We start from the raw sequence: 21062 nt of genomic DNA on the forward strand, positions 1-21062 counted from the left end.
ATAACGTTTTTATATTCGTTAGCCTAAGAACTTCAGGAAATTTAATTGATTTTTTATTGGTTGGTTCATTAAGATGAGTGTCAAAACTTTTCAACCACTAATTGTCATCTACAGACAAATAATTTTGTAATATAGTTTATTAAATATGTATTTATTAAATATGTATCAATATTGGGGATGTACATATTAATCGGTTATTGTTTTGTTCCTTAGATCCCTAGGTGTTAATATATAATACAAAGTAGCTTGATGTCTGTTTGTCTGTCCGCCCATCCCTTAAGATCTCGCTAACCACTAAACTGATTGAATTCTACTCTTCAGGGAATATATATCTACTGGTCCTGTGGTTGTTTAAAGATCTTTTTCAAAAATAAAAATCCCCCTCAATTTTTTCATATTTCTATAATTAGGGTCGGTCCATCCGTACGTCTGGTACAGTTAGCTCTTTTACTTAACTTAAACAGGCTAGAATTGTCCTATCAATCTCAAACTTTTCATGCTGATTTCTACATTAGTTAGGTACGACTTAGAAAGCACAGCAACTCTATAATCGTTACCAGAAAGTCCGTACATCCATTTATAACAAGCTGATTTTTACTTTTTTGACAACAAATAATGGTTTTGAATGTTAAAAATATCCTATTCATCTGATTTTTTTAATACTGATTCCTATTTCAATAACGTCTATTGTTATAAGCGAAGCATCTCTATAATCAAGTCCTAAAAACGTCAGTATGTCCTTAAAAAGTAACATGTATTTAATCAGTTTTAATTACAATTTTGTATAGACATGCATTAACATTCAGTTCTGACACTTCACAAGTGTTAATGTTCGTTTGTCCTTCCATTTCAGAGCTTCGCTTCTTTCATGGATGTTGTCATCCTTGTTTAATTACATCTTGGGGCAAATCCCCTAGAGGCTAGGGGCGAAGCCGCTAGTGTACATATAAACAGTAAACAAGAATCATAATATCATTATAAATATAGATATTAGTTAATAAAAATTTATGTTAATCATGCCCACATTTATAATGGATTTATTAAACATAAAAATAAAGTGAAACTTGTAGCTTGCTAAAATAAGGATCCCCATCCACCCCCATTTACACCATCCCCTCCCCTCCTACTGAAATGAATTCCATGACCCCAAATTTGACACTTTGAACACTAAAATCGGACTACAATTAACCTAGTTACACTTTAAAGGGCCAAAAAAGCTAGTGATAGGGTAGCTGCGCTACTAAAAAATTCTCATATTGCTCTGATAACCAAAACCCCTAATTAGACATTTTAAACACGAAATTCAAGATAGTTGATGGATAGATAGATGGATAGGTAGATGAATAGATATATGGATAGATAGATGGATAGATAGATGGATAGATAGATGGATAGATAGATGGATAGATAGATGGATAGATAGATGGATAGATAGATGGATAGATATATGGATAGATAGATGGATAGATAGATGGATAGATAGATGGATAGATAGATGGATAGATAGATGGATAAATAGATGGATAGACAGATGGATGGATAGATAGAGGGATAGATTGATAAATTGATAGTTGATGGATAATGAGATGAATAGTTGATGGATAGATAGATGGATCGATATATAGATGGATAGAGAGATAGATAGATAGATGGATAGATAGATGGATAGATAGATGGATAGATAGATGGATAGATAGATGGATAGATAGATGGATAGATAGATGGATAGATAGATGGATAGATAGATGGATAGATAGATGGATAGATAGATAGATAGATAGATGGATAAATAGATGGATAGATAGATGGATAGATAGATGGATAGATAGATGGATAGATAGATGGATAGATAGATGGATAGATAGATGGATAGATAGATGGATAGATAGATGGATAGATAGATGGATAGATATATGGATAGATAGATGGATAGATAGATGGATAGATAGATGGATAGATAGATGGATAGATAGATGGATAGACAGATGGATAGATAGATGGATAGACAGATGGATAGATATATGGATAGATAGATGGATAGATAGATGGATAGATAGATGGATAGATAGATGGATAGATAGAAGGATAGATAGATGGATAAATAGATGGATAGATAGATGGATAGACAGATGGATAGATAGATGGATAGGGTAAGGGGGGGCTATTTTCGGGAGGGGTTAATCTGGTAATTTTCTACCTTCATAAAATGACCTTTTTCTCCATGTTCCTTTCAAATGACAGAAAAAAACAAAAAAGCAAATTTGTTTGTTGTTAAATTACATACAAAAAAGTATAAAATGAAATTTTTGTGAGATGAATTTTATGGGTACTAAATAATTAAATCCCCTTTTTGGTTAATTTGCCCCAATGTGCAATGTATTATAGACAGCTTTCGCTGATTTTGAAATAAAAAATAATAAGATTAAAACCAGTTTTGTTATGATTTTCATCTCAATATTCGTGGAAAATTGTCTGCAATACAATTCTTGAAATGATTTTTCAGCATGACTGATAACCCTTTCTGATCCAGCGGATATTAATCGGTTTCGAAGTCAAATTGGAAAAAAAATATGTCTGAAGCGATTTTTAATATTTTTAGTGTCGTATAGATATTATCCTTATGCAGTATTAAGAAGCCAATTTTCACTCAAAAGATCTTACAAACGATTATATCAATTGTGTTTTCTATTTCAGGAGACCTTTATGTAGGCCCTAGGCAGGTTTTGAGCTATTTTCTTTACAAATAATTTACCCACAATAATATATCAGACTTTTGATGACTTTCATTTATTCATGTTGACAGATGAACGTACATAAATATTTACGAGGTAGCCACGCTTCTAAAATATAAATTATATTTTGCTCCAGATATAAAGAATTAATAATAATAATAATAATACAAATACCATAGTAAAATAATTCACAAAGTCACACGCAAGCACATACACGCAATTGCTGTAGCAAACAGGGGAGGGGGGGAGTTGCGCGGTGCTATGCTTGCGTAAAAAGTAGAAGTTTTGTTTCACTGAATATATATACACATACTCACAACAACAATCAACGGTTGTTGTTGCTATTCAACTGATGTTGCATATTCATAGACGCACGGACAACTACTGTTGAGTTTCATGCCATGGTGTTGTCAATGAGAGACGAGCTTAAATAAAGTACTTGACGGACGAATGGATGGACGGATGGACGGACCTATGTGGATCATATTTTAAACAAGACGTTTCTCTATTACCACCAAAAAATATTCAATTCTATCATAGACATACTCATAACTTATACTTTTGAATTTATTGTAGCAATCGTAACTAAAACAAACGTCTTATATTGAAGCACTAAGTTGTGTGTGTAGGTTTGTGGGTGCGTGATTGTGTATGTGTGTGTCCAGCAAGATCTCGAAAACTATGAGGAAAATGAGGTGATATTGATATAAGGTAAATAAAGAAATGAACATTTTCATAGAATTTTTGTTTTACATGATTATAAAGAGAAATGAATCACAAAGAATAGGTGTTTACTACCCTATTTAGGAATGGAAACCCGCGACCGTGGCTCAACAAAAAAGGCGCAACTCATAACATCAGAAAAAGGTTGTGCAATCAAAGGGTTGATTGTCTGACAGGTGTTGAAACCCCAAGCGATTGAGGGCGTTACCTACCCCTTCCGTTCTACGTACGAACCAATAAATGAGTTCCATATTAACAACCTAAATTGACAAAAAAATTCCCCTGTCAATATATCCACATATATATTTCTATTTCCATTTCTACAAGAGACTGATTAAACTGTGTTTTCATGGATCACAAAAGCTTAAATTTTATTAATAATAAGCTTAAAGTTGTTAAGAACAATTACATTTTTGTATGAACGTTGTTAACCGCAGCGTTATTCACTCATCTACAGGGCTATATATTAATTTTTAATTTCATTAATTTTAAAATTTCAAATGAAGCTTAAATGCAACCCCTGTTTTTTTTAAGTTAAAAATCTTACTTAAAAAAAGTTTTTTATTTGTTTTTAACTGTTCAATTCTGGTCAATTCATTATACCAGTATATAACTAGTTAAAATCAATTCTGTTTAATTTTGTATATTACTAAGATAAAATTAGTCATTTGGTTTTTGTGATATTAAACATTAGATTTTTGACACATTCAAAATTTACTACTGGCTAAAAAAGCTTCAAACTTAAAAAAAAAATTAAGTTTTGAATGTATCAATCATTTATACGTTCAAAATTTTGAAAGTTTGAAGCTTTTTTGCCAGTAGTAAATATTGAGGTAGGATGAGGAAACACCGTGGAAACTGCGTACACTTTTGGAAATTAAAATTCAGCACATCTAGCTTACCTGTATCAGTGTCAGTGTATAACCTCGACTGGTGACAGATACTCAGTAGTCAGATAATGTTCGCAAGTTTTTTTAAAAGTACAAGGTCTCAATTTTCCATTAAAATACTGTTTCTAAAAGATTATTTAAAGTTCAATATTAACAAGGATGACAACATCCATAAAAGCGAAGCACGGTAGGACAAACGGACATTAACACTTGGATAGTATCTGAACTGAAAAATCGGAACATAAATCTATAAATGTCGAATCAAAATTGTAGGTAAATTTGTTGAAACACTGCTCAAAAACAGGATAATGTTTATGGACATACTTACATTTTTGGACTTGATTATAGAGTTGCTTCGCTTATAATATTGTTCTTTGTTGTCCCAGGAATCAATATACCAAAAATCAGTTCAAACGGATAATTAAAACACTTGAAAATTTGTTGTTAAAAAGTAGAAAAATCAACATGTTTAAAATGGACGTACGGACATTCTGGTAATGATTATAGAGTTGCTACGCTTTCTAAATCGTACCCAACTACTACAGGAATCATCATGCAAAGTTTGAAATCGATAGGACAATTTTAACATGCCTAAATTAACGAATAAAAGCTATCTATCTCGGACGGACGGACGTACGGACGGACCGACCCTAATTATAGAAAAGCTTCGCTTTTAAAAATATATAAGAATCGAAGCAAAATTGTAGACAAATTTGATGAAATACTGCTTGATACAGGATAATGGTTATGGACATACTTACATTTTTAGGACTTGATTATAGAGTTGCTTCGCTTATAACATTATACTTTGTTGTCCCAGGAATCAATATACCAAAAATCAGATCAATTGGATGATTAGATCACATAAAAATTTGTTGTTAAAAAAGAAAAAAAATCAACATGTTTAAAATGGACGTACGGACGTATGGACGTACTAAAGGAATCACCATGCCAAGTTTGAAATCGATAGGACAATTCTAACATGCCTAAATTAACGAATAAAAGCTAACTATCTCGGACGGACGGACGGACGTACGGACCGACCCTAATTATAGAAAAGCTTCGCTTTTAAAAATCTTTTCCTTTTCTAAGCATTTTTATTAAATAAGTCAACAAAAAAATATTTTTTTAAATAAAGAAAACAGATTTGTAGTGAATGTATACTATACGAAAACAGACCATGAATTATGATGTCATCCATGGTCTGATATATATATCTGAACAAGATAAGCTCATAATAGTTTTGACAAACATCCTGCAGACAACCTACCCTTGATTTAGGGACCTAAGGGAAAGACAATGGCCGACACAACTAACCCTTCTGTAATTTAAATTAGTGGTTGAAACGTTTGGACACTCAATTAAATGAATCAACTAGTCAAAATTCAATAAAGGTCCCTAGGGTTGTTCAGTTAACGAAAAGAAAATTAAAAGACTATGGCGACTAGTATAATGAACAGCCAAAAGTCCTCTCCCTCCCTGCCTTTGATTTCACAGGTATTTTCCTTATTTTGGATAATTGTACCAGTTAATGAGCCAAAGCATTTCCCATACTATGATTTTTCTGAATAACTTTTGGTTGAATATGAAAATAATTTACATGAAATTTAATCCAATTGACAAAATATCTGGTGGCATTAAATATTTTAAACCATATTTGAAGTCAAATTTTAAATCCCACAAATTTGTTCAAGTCTCCACTTATATTCTTCTAGAGTAACATTATTACTGTTTATATTAACGATTTTTCTGGGGAAAAAAGTATTTTTATGATTTTTTAGTTTAAGCTGAGGTTAAAAAGATCCCTGCAGGGAAAATACCCTGTCCTCCACAGCGTAGGGGATAAAACTAAGTTTTATTTCTAAACTTTAAGATGAAGGGAAGGGGATTTTAATTGTCAAAAATAGGTTTGAGTGGAAGCACCTAGCAAGATATGACAGTGTATTTTACTTTTGCGTTACTAAACGAACATTATATATAATTCTTGTTGCTGTTCCTGCGCTAAATATAAATCATGGAGAAAATTTTTCTTGTTTTTTCCTCTCTCTCTCACTCAAAAAAAATTCGTTATTTCTCTCTTTTTTTTATCTTTCTCTCGCTGTGACGTCAGACTGGTCAAGTCAATGCGTGTCAGTCTCTTTTAAGAGTTAGGAATGACAGAGAGAGAAAACAGAGGGGGCGGGGGAGTAACCCGTAATGCGTCATTGCGTCACATTTCATTATTCAGAGTTAAAATATATTGGATTAGATGGCCGAGTGTTCTAAATAAAAACATAAATTTTTTAGTAACGAAGCTACTCTATATTTTAAAAAGTCCGTCTGCTAATATTTCAGTCAGAGACGCTACTATTTAAATTTGTCATCTCTGATTTTTTGTGACGATTCCCTATACTAATGTGCAGAAGTACTTATTCTGTTGTTCTGTCGGTGTTGTGGTATCCCGTTATGACCTCTGAACATTTGCTTCATAACTCACTTTGTCCGTTAGTCTATCCACAATTTTTTTGTACTTAGCTACTAAACGGATATTTTCATCCTTCTTTTAATTTTATTGAACTTCTAATTGACTTTTGATAATGGTTTAGATATATTAAATTTTTGTTCTAGGAATTAAGGTTACTATTTACCATTTACTTTTACGATTTATGACTCAACCCGTGCATAGGGTTTTGTCAAGGGACGTGCGCACCCTTGTTAAATAAAAATCTAGGGAGGTGGGACAGGGGGTGGATAAACGCCCCTAGGTGCCCAACCCTCTTACTTAATCAACATAATCAAAAGTCAAACAAGCATCCATTGATTGGTTTATAGACGGACGAATCTCGCCAATTTTTACACCTAAGAAGTGTATCCACACCCTTTTTGCAAGATTCTGATTCAACCCCTGTCGCAGCTATGCAGCATTATTTAAATCATCCGCAGCTGTACTGTATCAAAACGTTGGTTTGATGACAAAAACATACTATTTATATATTTATTTAGATAATTTTCCCATAAGAGTTATTTGGTTCATTTCAAGTGCAGAGCAAGCAGGGAGACAATTCAATATGAATTGGTGTACTTTGCAATAGTAATTATATAAAAATACCGCTGGGTCGAAAAGTTTAGACACTTATGGTTGAATTCAAACAGTAAATATTTAATAATTTACCAAAGTTTTTAAGCCAACGAATGAGAAACCACGTAAATAAAAACCCTAGTAGCAAATTGCATTTACAGTCATAAGGCCCCTCCCTGTTAGCAAGAGAAAGAGAGAGATTTTAAACGGATGTCAAAAATTTGGGATTTTGATTTTCAATTTTGTTAAATCCTTTCAATTCTATGTGAATCATTTTCAAACATAGAAATTTTGACTCAAAAACCTCCACTTAATTTTCTTTTCAAATTAAATTATGTTCATGTAAATACATGTAGCGCAGCTTTAAAAAGGTTTTTATTATTGTTAAATCAAGGCTAAAATAAAAAAGAATTAAAAGTAAAACATAATGTTTAATTATAATCATATGATTTAAGAATACTTATACATAAAGTTATATTCATGTTCTCTAATAAACAAAAACAGGCAGCGGGTAAAATAACGATTCCCCCTACCCTTCCCCCATTACCCCATTCCCTCCCCTCCTTGGATAAACAAACTGACCAATAAACCAGTTCCATGTTAGCAACCTCAGTTTGTCTTTTCCTGTATCCATGACAAAACCTCAGTCAGAATGTCCTATCTCTGTATCCCTGACAAAACCTCAGTCAGAATGTCCTATCTCTGTATCCCTGACAAAACCTCAGTCAGAATGTCCTATCTCTGTATCCCTGACAAAACCTCAGTCAGAATGTCCTATCTCTGTATCACTAACAAAACCTCAGTCAGGATGTCCTATCTCTGTATCCCTGACAAAACCTCAGTCTGAATGTCCTATCTCTGTATCCCTGACAAAACCTCAGTCAGAATGTCCTATCTCTGTATCCCTGACAAAACCTCAGTCAGAATGTCCTATCTCTGTATCCCTGACTAAACCTCAGTCAGAATGTCCTATCTCTGTATCCCTGACAAAACCTCAGTCAGAATGTCCTATCTCTGTATCCCTGACAAAACCTCAGTCAGAATGTCCCATCTCTGTATCCCTGACAAAACCTTAGTCAACATGTTAAATATGGACGTACGATTCTTATAACGATTATAGAGTTACTATGCTTTCTAAATCGTACGTAACTACTAAATGAATCACCATGCAATGTTTGAAATCGATAGGACAATTCTAACATGCCTAAATAAACGGAAAAATCTATCCGTTCCGGACAGACGTTCGGAAGGACGGACGGGCCAACCCAAATGATATAAACTCAAAATGTGTAAAGGACATAAACGAGAGTTGTGAAAATGAGAAAGAAAGAGAGAATAAAACTATAGAAAAATATAAGAGACTGATGATTAGAAAGGAAAAGTATAAAAAGAAAGAATGAGAAAGAACTCTTTAAAACTGAAGAAAGGGCCTAACCACAACAAATATTTCACATAACAACAATTCAACCATAATTGCTGTTTTTACTTTATCAGCAAGCTACTCAATAACTCATTGGGCCAAACCTGCCACCGTGGCTTAAAGTAGGGGGAATGCCTTGGCCCAAAATATGCTCAACTCATTATCATGACTTTAAGACAAGGGTCTTGCAATCAAAGAGTCGTTTGTCTGATGGGTGTTACTAAATCTAAAACCCTGGGTGATTCGACATAAAAGGTAAGTTTTGGCTCACCTCGAATATCCTTGGTTGTTGTACCTGACGTTAGAGTGTCATGGCCAGCAGCAACGCCCGTATGAGGTAATTTATAGGTAAGAACTTTTTTGGCCAAATCTTATAAAATTTCTTAGGCTAGCCTAGGATTACCTAAGTCTTACATAGTTCTTAAAAATTAGACTAAGGAAACCCTAACTCCTAGGCTAATTTAACATATAAAATTTTTATAGGATTTGGCCCATTATCTTTCTGTAAAAAAAGTTTAGTCAAAAGTAAATAACCCCCCTCCCCCTTAAAAAAAGAACACAGAAATAGTGTCTGACTGATTATGACGTAACAAAAAAATTAGCCAATGAGAGGCCACTATAAATTTTACCATTGGTCAATAGCGGCCTCTCATTGGCTAATTTTTTTTTGTTTCGTCATAATCAGTCAGACATTATTACTGTGTTCTAAAAAAAGGAAAAAACAACCGCTTCATGGGTCAAGGTATACTTCTGCAGGTCCTGGTACATCAGGTCTCCAGCAAACTTTGAACGTCTCCTATGACCACATTTTTATCACATTTATAGCTTAGCTTTACATGGCATACTTAATTGTTTAAAAAATCACCCGTTGTTCTTTTCTCCTTTCTATCGTTTCATCACGCTATGCTAAGTTATGTCTGCTTGTTCTTGTGTGTGTTCGTTATAAAAAGAGAGTATTGTTTACTTTTAATTTACTGTAAACATTAATATCATTTGAAATAATAGGTTTTGTTATTATAATAATATTAAAAGTAGCTGCATAATTAGATGTCTGTTCGTCTGTCTGTAGTATATTCTCTTTATAGTATTTTTTCCAAAAATTGATGTCCATCGGGGAGAGAGGTAAATTACAAGGGTACCCGTTGTTATCATATATAGCTGGCTCAAAAACTTTGGGTACTTTTTTTATTTAATTGTGATAGGTTAGTTAAAAACCATGTTTGAAACATTTCCAAACATGATTTTAATCAACAGAAGGGGAATAAAATGATCATTGGTTATGTATTTCAATTTATCGTCTTTTGTCTTATCCCTAGAGATCACTGGAAATAATAGTTTTGTTTATTATTCTAACTTATAAAGTAAATCCTTGCACATGAAAATAGCTTAAAGCCACCATAGGACCAGTAGCTATGTTCCCTGAAAAGCAAAACATAGATTCGGTTCAGTAGTTAGCGAAATCTCGATTGACGAACGAACATACGGGCGGACAGCATTGACAGAATCATATATATATCGCATATAAATTACGGCCTCTGTTAAGATTCGAGGTTGATCTACGGTTAAATATTAAGATCTATCGAGGATGATAACATATTTAATAGAATGTGCGGATCAAATATTTAGCATTCTTACTAGAGCATCATAACTAATAATACAGTAGGATCATATATTACTGAAGTAAAGTAAATGCTCAAAAATCCGTTAAAATGTTGTTAAAAATCCGCAATTTGGTTTTGCTCTTTCTGACCATTACTATTAAACATTTTAATATTTGCTTCAAACTATTTTCCATTGCAATGGTGGGTAAATTTGGAGACACGAGTTCAAGACCCATACAGTTTGGCTTTTCTCAGGCTGAAAAAACATTCATGAATTTTAAAGAAAACTCATGGAAGGAGTCATTTTACGGCCTTTACTAACAAATTCAATATCATTACACTTGGCAAGCCTTAACAAAGTTTAATTCGGTAGTATCCGGGATTCGAACCTTTCAAGGTCTTGAAAATCATTTTACGGACTTGACCTAAAAAAATAAATTTCTATAACTCCTAAAGCTCTACAAAAGTTGTCATTAATAGCATCCACGTAGGAAGCACCATTACGTCGGTAGCGGCAGATTTAAAGAACGATCTATGCTTATTTGAGTATTTACTTTATTTAGTAATAATAATTATCATAATGTATTATCATTTATTTAATCTTTTCATTTATTTAGTGATTTTATTATAGTAAGTTTTTTTTTGTTTAGCTGCGCGTAAAGATCTCGCTAACTACTGAACCTATTAGGTTGTCCATTTTAGGACAGCTTGAATATCGAGATGGTTCTAGGCTATTTTATTTTTAGATTTTAGTATGTAGGAATTTTCAGGCTATTTTACTGACTACCCTTTACATAGTTGCACAGCCATAGACGTCTAAGGGGGGGGATAAAGGGGTGATTACCCCCCCCCCCCTTTAAAATTTACTTCTTCCCTTGGGGTGCCGTAGCCACCCCCAAACATTTAGGAGGGGGTATTTACCTCCCCAAAAAATTTTTTTGGGGGGTAAATAACCCCGCCCCCCTTAAAATAAAAAATCTCTAACAAAAGAAATTATGGCATAATTAAAGAAATCAATTACTTAGTTAAGATACTGATATAAACCTTTGGAGATTCTTAATAATTTCAAGTAAATTTTGGGGTACTATCTTTCATCTTTATCTATCTTTACAGACAAATAACCATTTGATTGCCTGATTTTTGTCAGGAAGTTCTAATAAATCTAACCTGAGAAATATATACGAAAATCATGAATTTGGTATTTAATTTAAAAAGCATTAATAAATTTTGGAAGAAGTTTTTTCATTTAATATCCGTGGACAAGTGTCTAGAAACTTTTCGTATCTATCAAATAAATGTAGTTCTTAAGAACATATCATTAATGTAAAGCATAATTAATGTTTAAAATCATAAGTGCATAATTCTAAGTGGTTTTCTTAGTAGGGGAGAAAGTGCAACTGAAAATTAAGTTGCATAGCTTATCTATAATGCAAGAGCAAGAGACTAGGATAATGGATTCTATCATAAAATTTTAATTGAATCTTTCTTCTAAAACATTTATTTCCTTCCTTATATTAATTTCTAAACCAATTTTACCCAAGGTCTACGCCAAAAATGTTGAGATTGAAGTTGCTTCTTATTATGCCTTATTTATATATGGAGTAGGGAGAGACAGGGACGTCCAAGCTTTTTATTTTGGGGGGTTGAAATAAAGGATTTCACAGATTTAAGGGGGGTAAAATAAGGTATTTCTGTAAAAATTTTATGGGGTCAAATGAACCCACCTTTGGGTGTGGTTTAGGGTAGAAAATCACGTTTCATACATCGTAAAAAATAGAATAAGGAAGGTTTATACAAGAGAATGTTCACATCAGATAAAATATAATAAGAATAATAAGAAAGAAAATTAATGAAAAATTTTTTGCTTTTCACAACAATGTCTCATTTATTTGTGTAGCTACTCTCTTATTACTAACTACCATTGCCTAAATTTTTGCCAGCAGTTTTATTTAGAGCAGGGGTAAGATTGTTTCTTATAAGTGAGTATGTAAATCAATTTATTTCCATTCCTCATCCATTTTCAGCTACTGTATACTCTATTAATCTTCATTTATTTCGAAAAAATAATGTTAGTTAAGCTAATTGCTACGCTAAGAAAATTGTCCTTGCTATGTTGATCATTATTCAATTTATTTTCAGAAATTACCAATGAAATATCTTCAGAATTTTCCAATATTATCCCTTAGTGTTTTATTAACAGGTATAATTCTTGTTTTTTGGATAAAAATATGAAATTTATTATTAAATTTAGTTAGGTTTCGTGAATATACATTTTTAAAAAATAAACCCAAACCAAAATTTAAATTATTCTCTTCTAGTATTTTATATTTTATTACCAGATTTTAGTGTATTCTAATAAAGCGATACTTGCAGCGGGCTAAAATAAATATATACAATAATATGCTGATAACTTAAATTTGCTCATAATTCTCTGAAATATCAACTGGTCAAAATATGGTTACATTTGGGGTAAAATAGTTTTCCTTCAGATGATCTCTTGTGAAGCAGACATATGGACATAAAGAACAGAAATAAAATAGCTATGAATTTATAATAAAGCCTATAAGGAAAATCTTTTCTGTATTATAGTCGTACCCTATGGCGGGGGTTAGACTTCTCTAGCTACTAGACCCATATAAAAATAAAAAAAATTCTTGGACAAAAAGAAAATATTTCAATTTTTTAAAAAGATTTATATTAGTAGAAATAATCTTTTGCATATTAACATAAAATCTGAAGTACCACCATCAATTTGAATTAAAAGAAAATTATATTATATCTGACTTATAACTGAAAGTATGCTCTCTCTTATAGGTAATATTTTAACTTTTATCAGGTACTGTTGCTGGATACATTAATGGAAAAAATTCACAATATTTTGGTGAGTATTTATTTTTACCTAAATTAATTTCATGTAAAAGCAGCTTTAAGAAATTTATGCTTCTCTTATAATAAATTATACTTTGTTGTCTTATAGGAATCAGTAGTAAAAAAATCAGATATATAGGATAAAAATATCACATAAAAAATTATTGTCAAAAAGTTCAGAATGTCAAATTTGAATTTAATACTTTTTTATTTCAGATGCCCATGATTTTTTGATGAACCAAGTACCAGAAGGTAAACTATGATTATAGAGACGCTACTCAAATAATTCTATGATTAAATAAAAATTTGCCTCGGCCACAGTTCTCCTAGCCTTCAAGAAACGTAAGGTTCAATATTTATGTTTCCTGTCCAGGGGGGGAGGGGTTAAGCAAAATTTTAAAAAGGTCAATCCCTTTATAGACAAATGTTTTTTCACACCTATAATAAATTTTAAAAACAATGATATCATAAAATATGTTAACAATTTAAAAATATTTTTTTATTGAAAAAAGATGAATAAATTTCTGATTGTGATTCCTTTCAAATTCAATGCATTTGTGTAAGTGCAATCTTTTTCGTCTATGGCAATGTAGATTTGCATTATGCAATAAGATTTCCTAACTATTTTAACATCGATTATCATCTCTAAAATTAAAAGAAGGTGTATCAACTATTTTTTTTATAGCTAGCCGGTTCTTTTAGTAAGTAGTAGATGTAAAATTTTTCATAGAATTCAGATATGCAATCGGTTTTTTTGTAGACCTCTTATTTTTTAAGTAATTTAAGTTTAAAAAAAAAAAAATTAAGTCGATTTTAAGGTACTAAAATGCAACAAAAAAAAGAAAGAAAATGGTCATTATGAACAAAAATAGTAAGATCTTTAATTTGACACCTTACTTTTTCAATTCTGTCAGGTAATTATTGAAAAAATCGATTTTTTTAAACCCACGAGAATAAAAACTTTGAACTTAATTTTATTATTTCACAAATAAAAAAATATGGGTTCATATATACCATTAGAATCAGAAAAATATTACGAATCCATTGTAAGCAAAATTGAAAAAAAAAGTTTACAATATAGTATATAAACTACAATAAAAGGAATTATATGAAAATATCATATTATGTTGTACAGGCAACGTCTTAATTCTTCAATTGAGTATAAAAATGGGAAGGGGGTAAAGAGGGGGTAAAGAGGGGGTAAAAAAGGGAAGACAATAGTGTTGTCTGAACAAAAAAAATAATTGGCCATTTCTGTAATTTTTTAATTTTTTAATTTTTTTCAATTTTGCTTACAATGGATTCGTAATATTTTTCTGATTCTAATGGTATATATGAACCCATGTTTTTTATGTCTGTTTGAGAAAATATTTAGGTCTAAAGTTTTTATTATACCGAGGTTAAAAAAATAGATTTTTTCAATAATTACTCAACAGAATTTTAAAAGTAAGGTGTCAAATTAAAGATCTTACTATTTTTGTTCTTACTGACCATTTTCTTCTTTTATTTTGTTGCGTTTTAGTACCTTAAAACCGACTTAATTATTTTTTTAAAAAACTTAAATTACTTAAAAAATAAGAGGTCTACAAAAAAACCGATTGCATATTTGAATTCTATGAAAAATTTTACATCTACTACTTACTAAAAGAACCGGCTAGCTATAAAAAAAAAAGTTGATACAACTTCTTTGTAATAATTTTCTAGAAATACGATATAATCTGACTTCAACCACCACTAATCCTAATCTTAATCTTTAAATTACACAACTACTTTTTTTGTAACTTTATGACGTAGTATCGTAGTTTTATCCAAACTTTAAAGGTTCTGTTGCTTAATTGAAAATGATTTTTAATATTTCAATTCAAAAGCTTATTTCTTTTCTTATGTTAAAGGTAAATATTTTTTGTTTTAGATTTATCGTTCAGTTCCTCTGTGAGCCCACAGATTGAAAATTGGATTTCACAGAATTATATTTCTAAAAGAAATGGCATTCCAGAGGTAAATAAATTATAGAAATACACATTCTAGAAGGTTTCTGCAATTTCTCGCATCGTAAAATAAACAGCTTTCCGCGGATATAGAATGTACAATTATAAGATTAAAACCAGTATTTTTAGCCCCGCGGTGCCAAAGGCACTGGCTAAAAAAAGCTGGATATAATACGATGCTAGACATAGTTTTTTCTTATGGATGAGTACCAGTTCCTACCCATACGAAAATAGTTATTTCTCGCATCGTATTATAAACGGCTTTCCGCGGATATAGAAAGTACAAATATGAGATTAAAACTAGTTTTTTTAGCCCCGAGGTGCCGGAGGCACCGGCTAAAAAAACTGGTTTTAATCTTATGATTGTACATTTCTATAATCGTAGAAAGCTGGATATAATACGATGCTAGACATAGTTTTTTCGTATGGATGAGAACCGGTTCCTATCCACCGGATTTGAATGAATACGAGAAAACCAATTAAAAGATTATTATTTTCAAAATTCAAGATGTTCATTAAAGTAAGAAGTAGGACGTTGTTTATCTGTATTGACAAAACAAGGATGTCAACATCCATAAAAGCGAAGCACTAAAACGGTAGGACAAACGGACATTAACACTTGTATAGTGTCTGAATTGAATAATCAGAATATAAAAGTATAATAGTCGAAGCAAAATTGTAAGTAAATTTGTTGAAAAACTGCTTGATACAGGATAATGTTTATGGACATACTTACATTCTTATGACTTGATTATAAAGTTGCTTCGCTTATAATATTGTACTTTGTTGTCCCAGAAATCAATATACCAAAAAACAGATCAAACGGATATTTAGATCACATAAAAATTTGTTGTTAAAAAAGTAGAAAAATCAACATGTTTAAAATGGACGTACGGACATTCTGGTAATAATTATAGAGTTGCTACGCTTTCTAAATCGTTCCTAACTACAAGAGGAATCATCATGCAAAGTTTGAAATCGATAGGACAATTCTAACATGCCTAAATTAACGAATAAGAGCTATCTATCTCGGACGGACGGACGGACCGACCCTAATTATAGAAAAGCTTCGCTTTTAAAAAGTCCCCCTTCTCCTCCCCTCACTGGGTCAAGCGAGTCACTAGTTTTGATAAAGTACAGAATAATTGAATGATTTAATAATATTTTAAAACAGCTATGTAAACAATAAATGAAGATGCATAAAATAATATTAGTATTAGCATGCAGCAAAAACTTTATATTAATATCCACAAATGAATATATATCTTTATGTAAGAAGTTACATTGAAATAATCAAATAATATACCTTTTTTTTTTTTGACAAATTATTAGTTTGGATTTAAAATTCTAAAATCAAATTTCATTAAAGAATTATTAAAATAATTAAATGTTTATTTGCTTCAAAAATAATCCCTATTTTTGAGGGTAATCCTTCCTAAACTGCATATTAAAGATTATAAGTAAGAATCAAAAATAGATTTAATTGATTAAATCCCTCTTGATACAACCATAAGCAGCCTCTTTATGGTTTTTTAACGAATATTGATATTAATAATACTAAATACTTTTCTTCTTATTATAATACGATTTCTCTATTTAAAAAAGAATCATAATTTTCTTATAAACAAACTATATTTAGATATAAATTTTCTATATTTAAGTTTAAAGTGTGTAAATGTAAAAGATTTAAAAGTTAGTTTGTACCTCATACTCTTGCTTGTGACAAATCATTATGTGAGTTCATATTTAATCCTTCTCAGAACATGTGTCTCAAGATAGAAAACTCATCAAAATAATATTATTTTTATATCTATGATGTAAGTTTTCTTTTTATATTCTCTTGATTACAATTGTTAAATTTTAGTCTCAGCGGATGTGTGGAGATCACCTAATGAATATGATGTTTCTGGTTTGTGGAGCTGTCAGAGCAGAGAGTAAGTTAGTTTTTGATAAATTGACTTGTTATCTCTAAGAGAAGTTGAGTTATTCACATTTCCACTGTTGATTGTCTACCAAATGGACTAATATATTCATATCCTGGATGCTAATTAGCAAGAGTAATTTCTAAATAAATTAGCCTTTATCTTAAAAAGCAGTTAATTGATTAATGCCTGTTTAAATCATATTTAGACTGATAGACAAAGTATATTATAGAGAAGCTTTGGTACTAGAAGTATTATCAAATTCTGGAATATGGAAAAAATCTATATTCTTTCACTGTATGGCAGGGATGATTAAAAGATTGAACAAAAATAATAATAAAATTTGTATTTACTGGATTATATTTACTATTGGGTATAGTCTCTTTCGCTACAACACCTCTTAAGGGGCATTCTCCTATTTCTAGCCCCTGTGGGGGGCTCAAACCCTGAAGGGCAATCACCTAACCTAATCTAAAATAACCTATCAAAAGCCATTGTGAAAATACGACGAAACACCCCTTAAGAGGAGTTGTCATGAAAGGGACTATATATTTATTTCACAGAATATGACCCTAGAATTTTTAATGAAAATATAAATGATCATTAGCACCCAGACACCTCTTTTTTAGTGTGGTTTTTTACTAACCATGCCCCCTTTTTACATTTTTTTTCTTTTATCTTCTGAAGTGATTTGTTTGGAAGATTGTTAAAAAAAATTGGAAGATTTTTAAAATAGAATTAAAATTCTAAATGATACTGAATAAGTGGCCACTAGAGGGAGAGTAAATAAAAAAGAAATATGCAGGGTTCGGAAGCCGCGCCTCAGCCTCAGTTTTAAACCTGACTGTGAGCAAAAAAAATTTTTAAAAGAAGGATTGTCTGCTAAAGAGTAGGTATAGACATCTAGCTGAATTTTAGAGTAATAAAATGAAGATTTCACTGAGCCTTACACGCGGCTTACGCGCGGCTGCCGATCCCTGGAAATATGAAACTTTATTTTCTAATTGGTTGAATTCTCTTTTACAATAGGAATGGCGAGAGATGCGGCACTGAAAAAATTGGGAATCGATGATTTTACTCTCTACACAATGAAGAAAAGATCTCAACAAAACTTAGGTAAGTGACGTCACATGAATGACTATACTTAACAATATTGTTTTTTTTTTATCAAAACAAAGCTGATAAAATACTATGTAAGATTTTTGGCAAAAGATGGAGTTTAGTACTATGTTTGTTTGTTATTGCAGGTCCCAGGACCTATAAGAAGCTTACTGTAAAGGAGAATCATATCGGTTCGGCGGTTGAAGAGATCCTTCGCTTCACCTACACAAAGACAGACAGATAGATATCCTGTTATTTTAACATGATGAAATAAATACTATATTTGTAATTTTAGGAGTACAAGATAGTGTAGTAGATGAACTTACCAGGTTAATAATTAATTGAGTTATGGTAGTCAAGCTTCTCTATATCTAGAGTATGTCTGTACAACTAATCCTGTTAATTAAATTAAATTGATATCACCGCTATACTTGTGCGCTTCTTTGTCTTTGTAACAATAAACTTTCTGTTCGTCTGTCTCATTTTTAAAAGCGAAGCTTTTTTATAATTAGGGTCGATCCGTCCGTCCGCCCGAGACAGATAGCTTTTTTCGTTAATTTAGGCATGTTAGAATTGTCCTATCGATTTCACTTTGCGTAGTGATTCCTTTAGTAGTAAGGTACGATTTGGAAAGCGTAGCAGCTCTATAATCATTACCAGAATGTCCGTACGTCCATTTTAAACATGTTGATTTTTCTACTTTTTGAACAACAAATTTTTATGTGATCTAATTATCCGATTGATCTGATTTTTGGTGTGTCCATAAACATTATCCTCCATCAAGCAGTTTTTCAACAAATTTGTTTACAATTTTGCTTCGACTCTTATACATTTATATTCTGATCACTCAGTTCTGACACTATACAAGTTTTAATGTCTGTTTGTCCTACCTTTTCAGTGCTTCGCTTTTATGGATGTTGTCATCCTTGTTTAACAATTGACCAATTGGGTTCTTCTTTCATTTTATGTAGTCATAGTAGGCACTAGAGCCGTAAAAATTTATGATTTTTAGCCAAACTATTATTTAATGTTTTTTTCAAATTCTAGATTGAAGAAAAGTGAAGGTGGCTGGGATTCTTATAATCCCTACAGGTAATAATTTTCTGTACTTTTAAGTTTATGTAGGAATTTTAAGCAATAAAAGAATGGTTTATAAATGATAAAAACAAAAAAACTACCCCTTTTGTAGATTAAGATTAATAGTTCAAATGTTTCAACACTTCTTGAACCAAAAATACCCAAAGTTTTTTATTCAATAAGAAAATGTGTTTATCAAACTTTGGGTACAAGTGTAATTTATAGTCAAATGTCACCCTGGGTATGTACGTATTGCTGATTCAATGACATTTAAAGTGTGGGAAGGGTATTACGACCCCCCTCCCCAACTAACACAAAAGTCGACAAATATATATACAACCCACCTTCCTTTTATCAGAAGAATTATTAGAAAGTTATTATAATCAACCTATTTTAGAAGCCAACTAGCTGAATATAACGGCAGAGGAACTGGACAGAAAACTCAGCCTTTCGGTCTGTCACACGTCTGCTGTAAACGACAATGCTCCCTAAGACAACTCAGAGATTTTTGTTAAAAAATATATGGAAAATTTTTGTTGTTTTTAAACATCTACTTTTGTAAATGCCTAAAGGACCAAAAAATAATAAGTTTTATGGAATGAAAGTAATTTGTAATATTCAAAGTGTTCTTTTTAAGGCTTTTATATTACAGAATCTTTTTGTTGAACTATGTTTTCTTATTACAAACTCATTTTTTTAACAATCAAAACTTTATTCTGGTAAAATGTCTGTAAAATAAAAATTTATAACTTATGTTTTTTTTTGATATTTGTTCCCAGGGATAGCCAGTCTAACAATCAATTCTAGAAAAAATCACGAAACAGTTTAAAGTTATTATCAAATTCTAACTTCCAATTATATGTCTTATCCCTCACAATCACTGAACCTATTTTTATGTGCTGCTTTAAACAAATTTAAGACCATATGAAATGTATATGTTAAAAAGCTTAAAATGAAAATGAGTGTCTTGCATAGATTTATTGAAATTGACCGCAGAAAAGTAAATAAAAAGGGCTTTTTATTTTCGTATCTGCTGACAATGCTCTATAGATCCATGCAAGAAATATATATTATCAAGCATGAAATCTGAATGTTTTTTACATGTGAATGTGATAACATGAAATTGTATGATAATCAATAGATGGAAATAAATAGTCTAAACTCTTTTAAAATATTTTTTATGCTTTTTATTTGTTTGTCCTTTAATATTTAGCCATCCACTGAAGTAAAGTCCTTCATATTAGAGAATCTTCAAAAAGACCCGGATTTTGGGCTATTTTACAGCACCATAGATCCCTTTTCAAACACAAATCCCCTAGATGCTAGAAGCGCAGCCGCTAGTTTACACTAAACTACTGGACCGATAGGGTACCAATTTTCAAAGAAGTTTGTTATAGATCCAGGGATAGTTTTGGGCTATTTATAATAGGTATCGGTCATATATTTAGCTATGACCATTTGGACATAACTACTTCTTTCAGAATTGATTAGAGGGTTGCTTCGCTTTTTTGTGCCTACTCGTATTAAGAAAAAAAATACTACAAACTAAACGTAACGATCATCATGTTTATGTTAACTTTATAATGGAAATATGCGCACTTTATATATTAGAATAGCTTTTTATTAATTTTACTGAATTACAATAAAATATAATAGTTAATATCCGTGGCATTTTTCGAAGA

General features: G+C 31.3%; 1 protein-coding gene across 1 annotated transcript; it reads left to right on the forward strand.

Annotated features, from left to right (window-relative positions):
* The first annotated feature begins 12567 nt into the window (after positions 1-12567).
* LOC145319045 (uncharacterized) lies at positions 12568-20552 on the forward strand. Its single transcript, XM_080160869.1, has 9 exons — positions 12568-12624; positions 13261-13305; positions 13509-13544; positions 15205-15290; positions 17145-17214; positions 18232-18318; positions 18599-18632; positions 19351-19395; positions 19778-20552. Exons 1-9 carry the CDS (start codon positions 12573-12575, stop codon positions 19893-19895), a joined length of 573 nt encoding a protein of 190 aa, XP_080016995.1. The 5' UTR covers positions 12568-12572; the 3' UTR covers positions 19896-20552.
* Positions 20553-21062: the final 510 nt, after the last annotated feature.

This window comes from Acartia tonsa, chromosome 5 (genome assembly GCF_053477335.1).
Source record: "Acartia tonsa isolate MP-2025a chromosome 5, ASM5347733v1, whole genome shotgun sequence".
Taxonomy (NCBI): Eukaryota; Metazoa; Arthropoda; class Copepoda; order Calanoida; family Acartiidae; genus Acartia; species Acartia tonsa.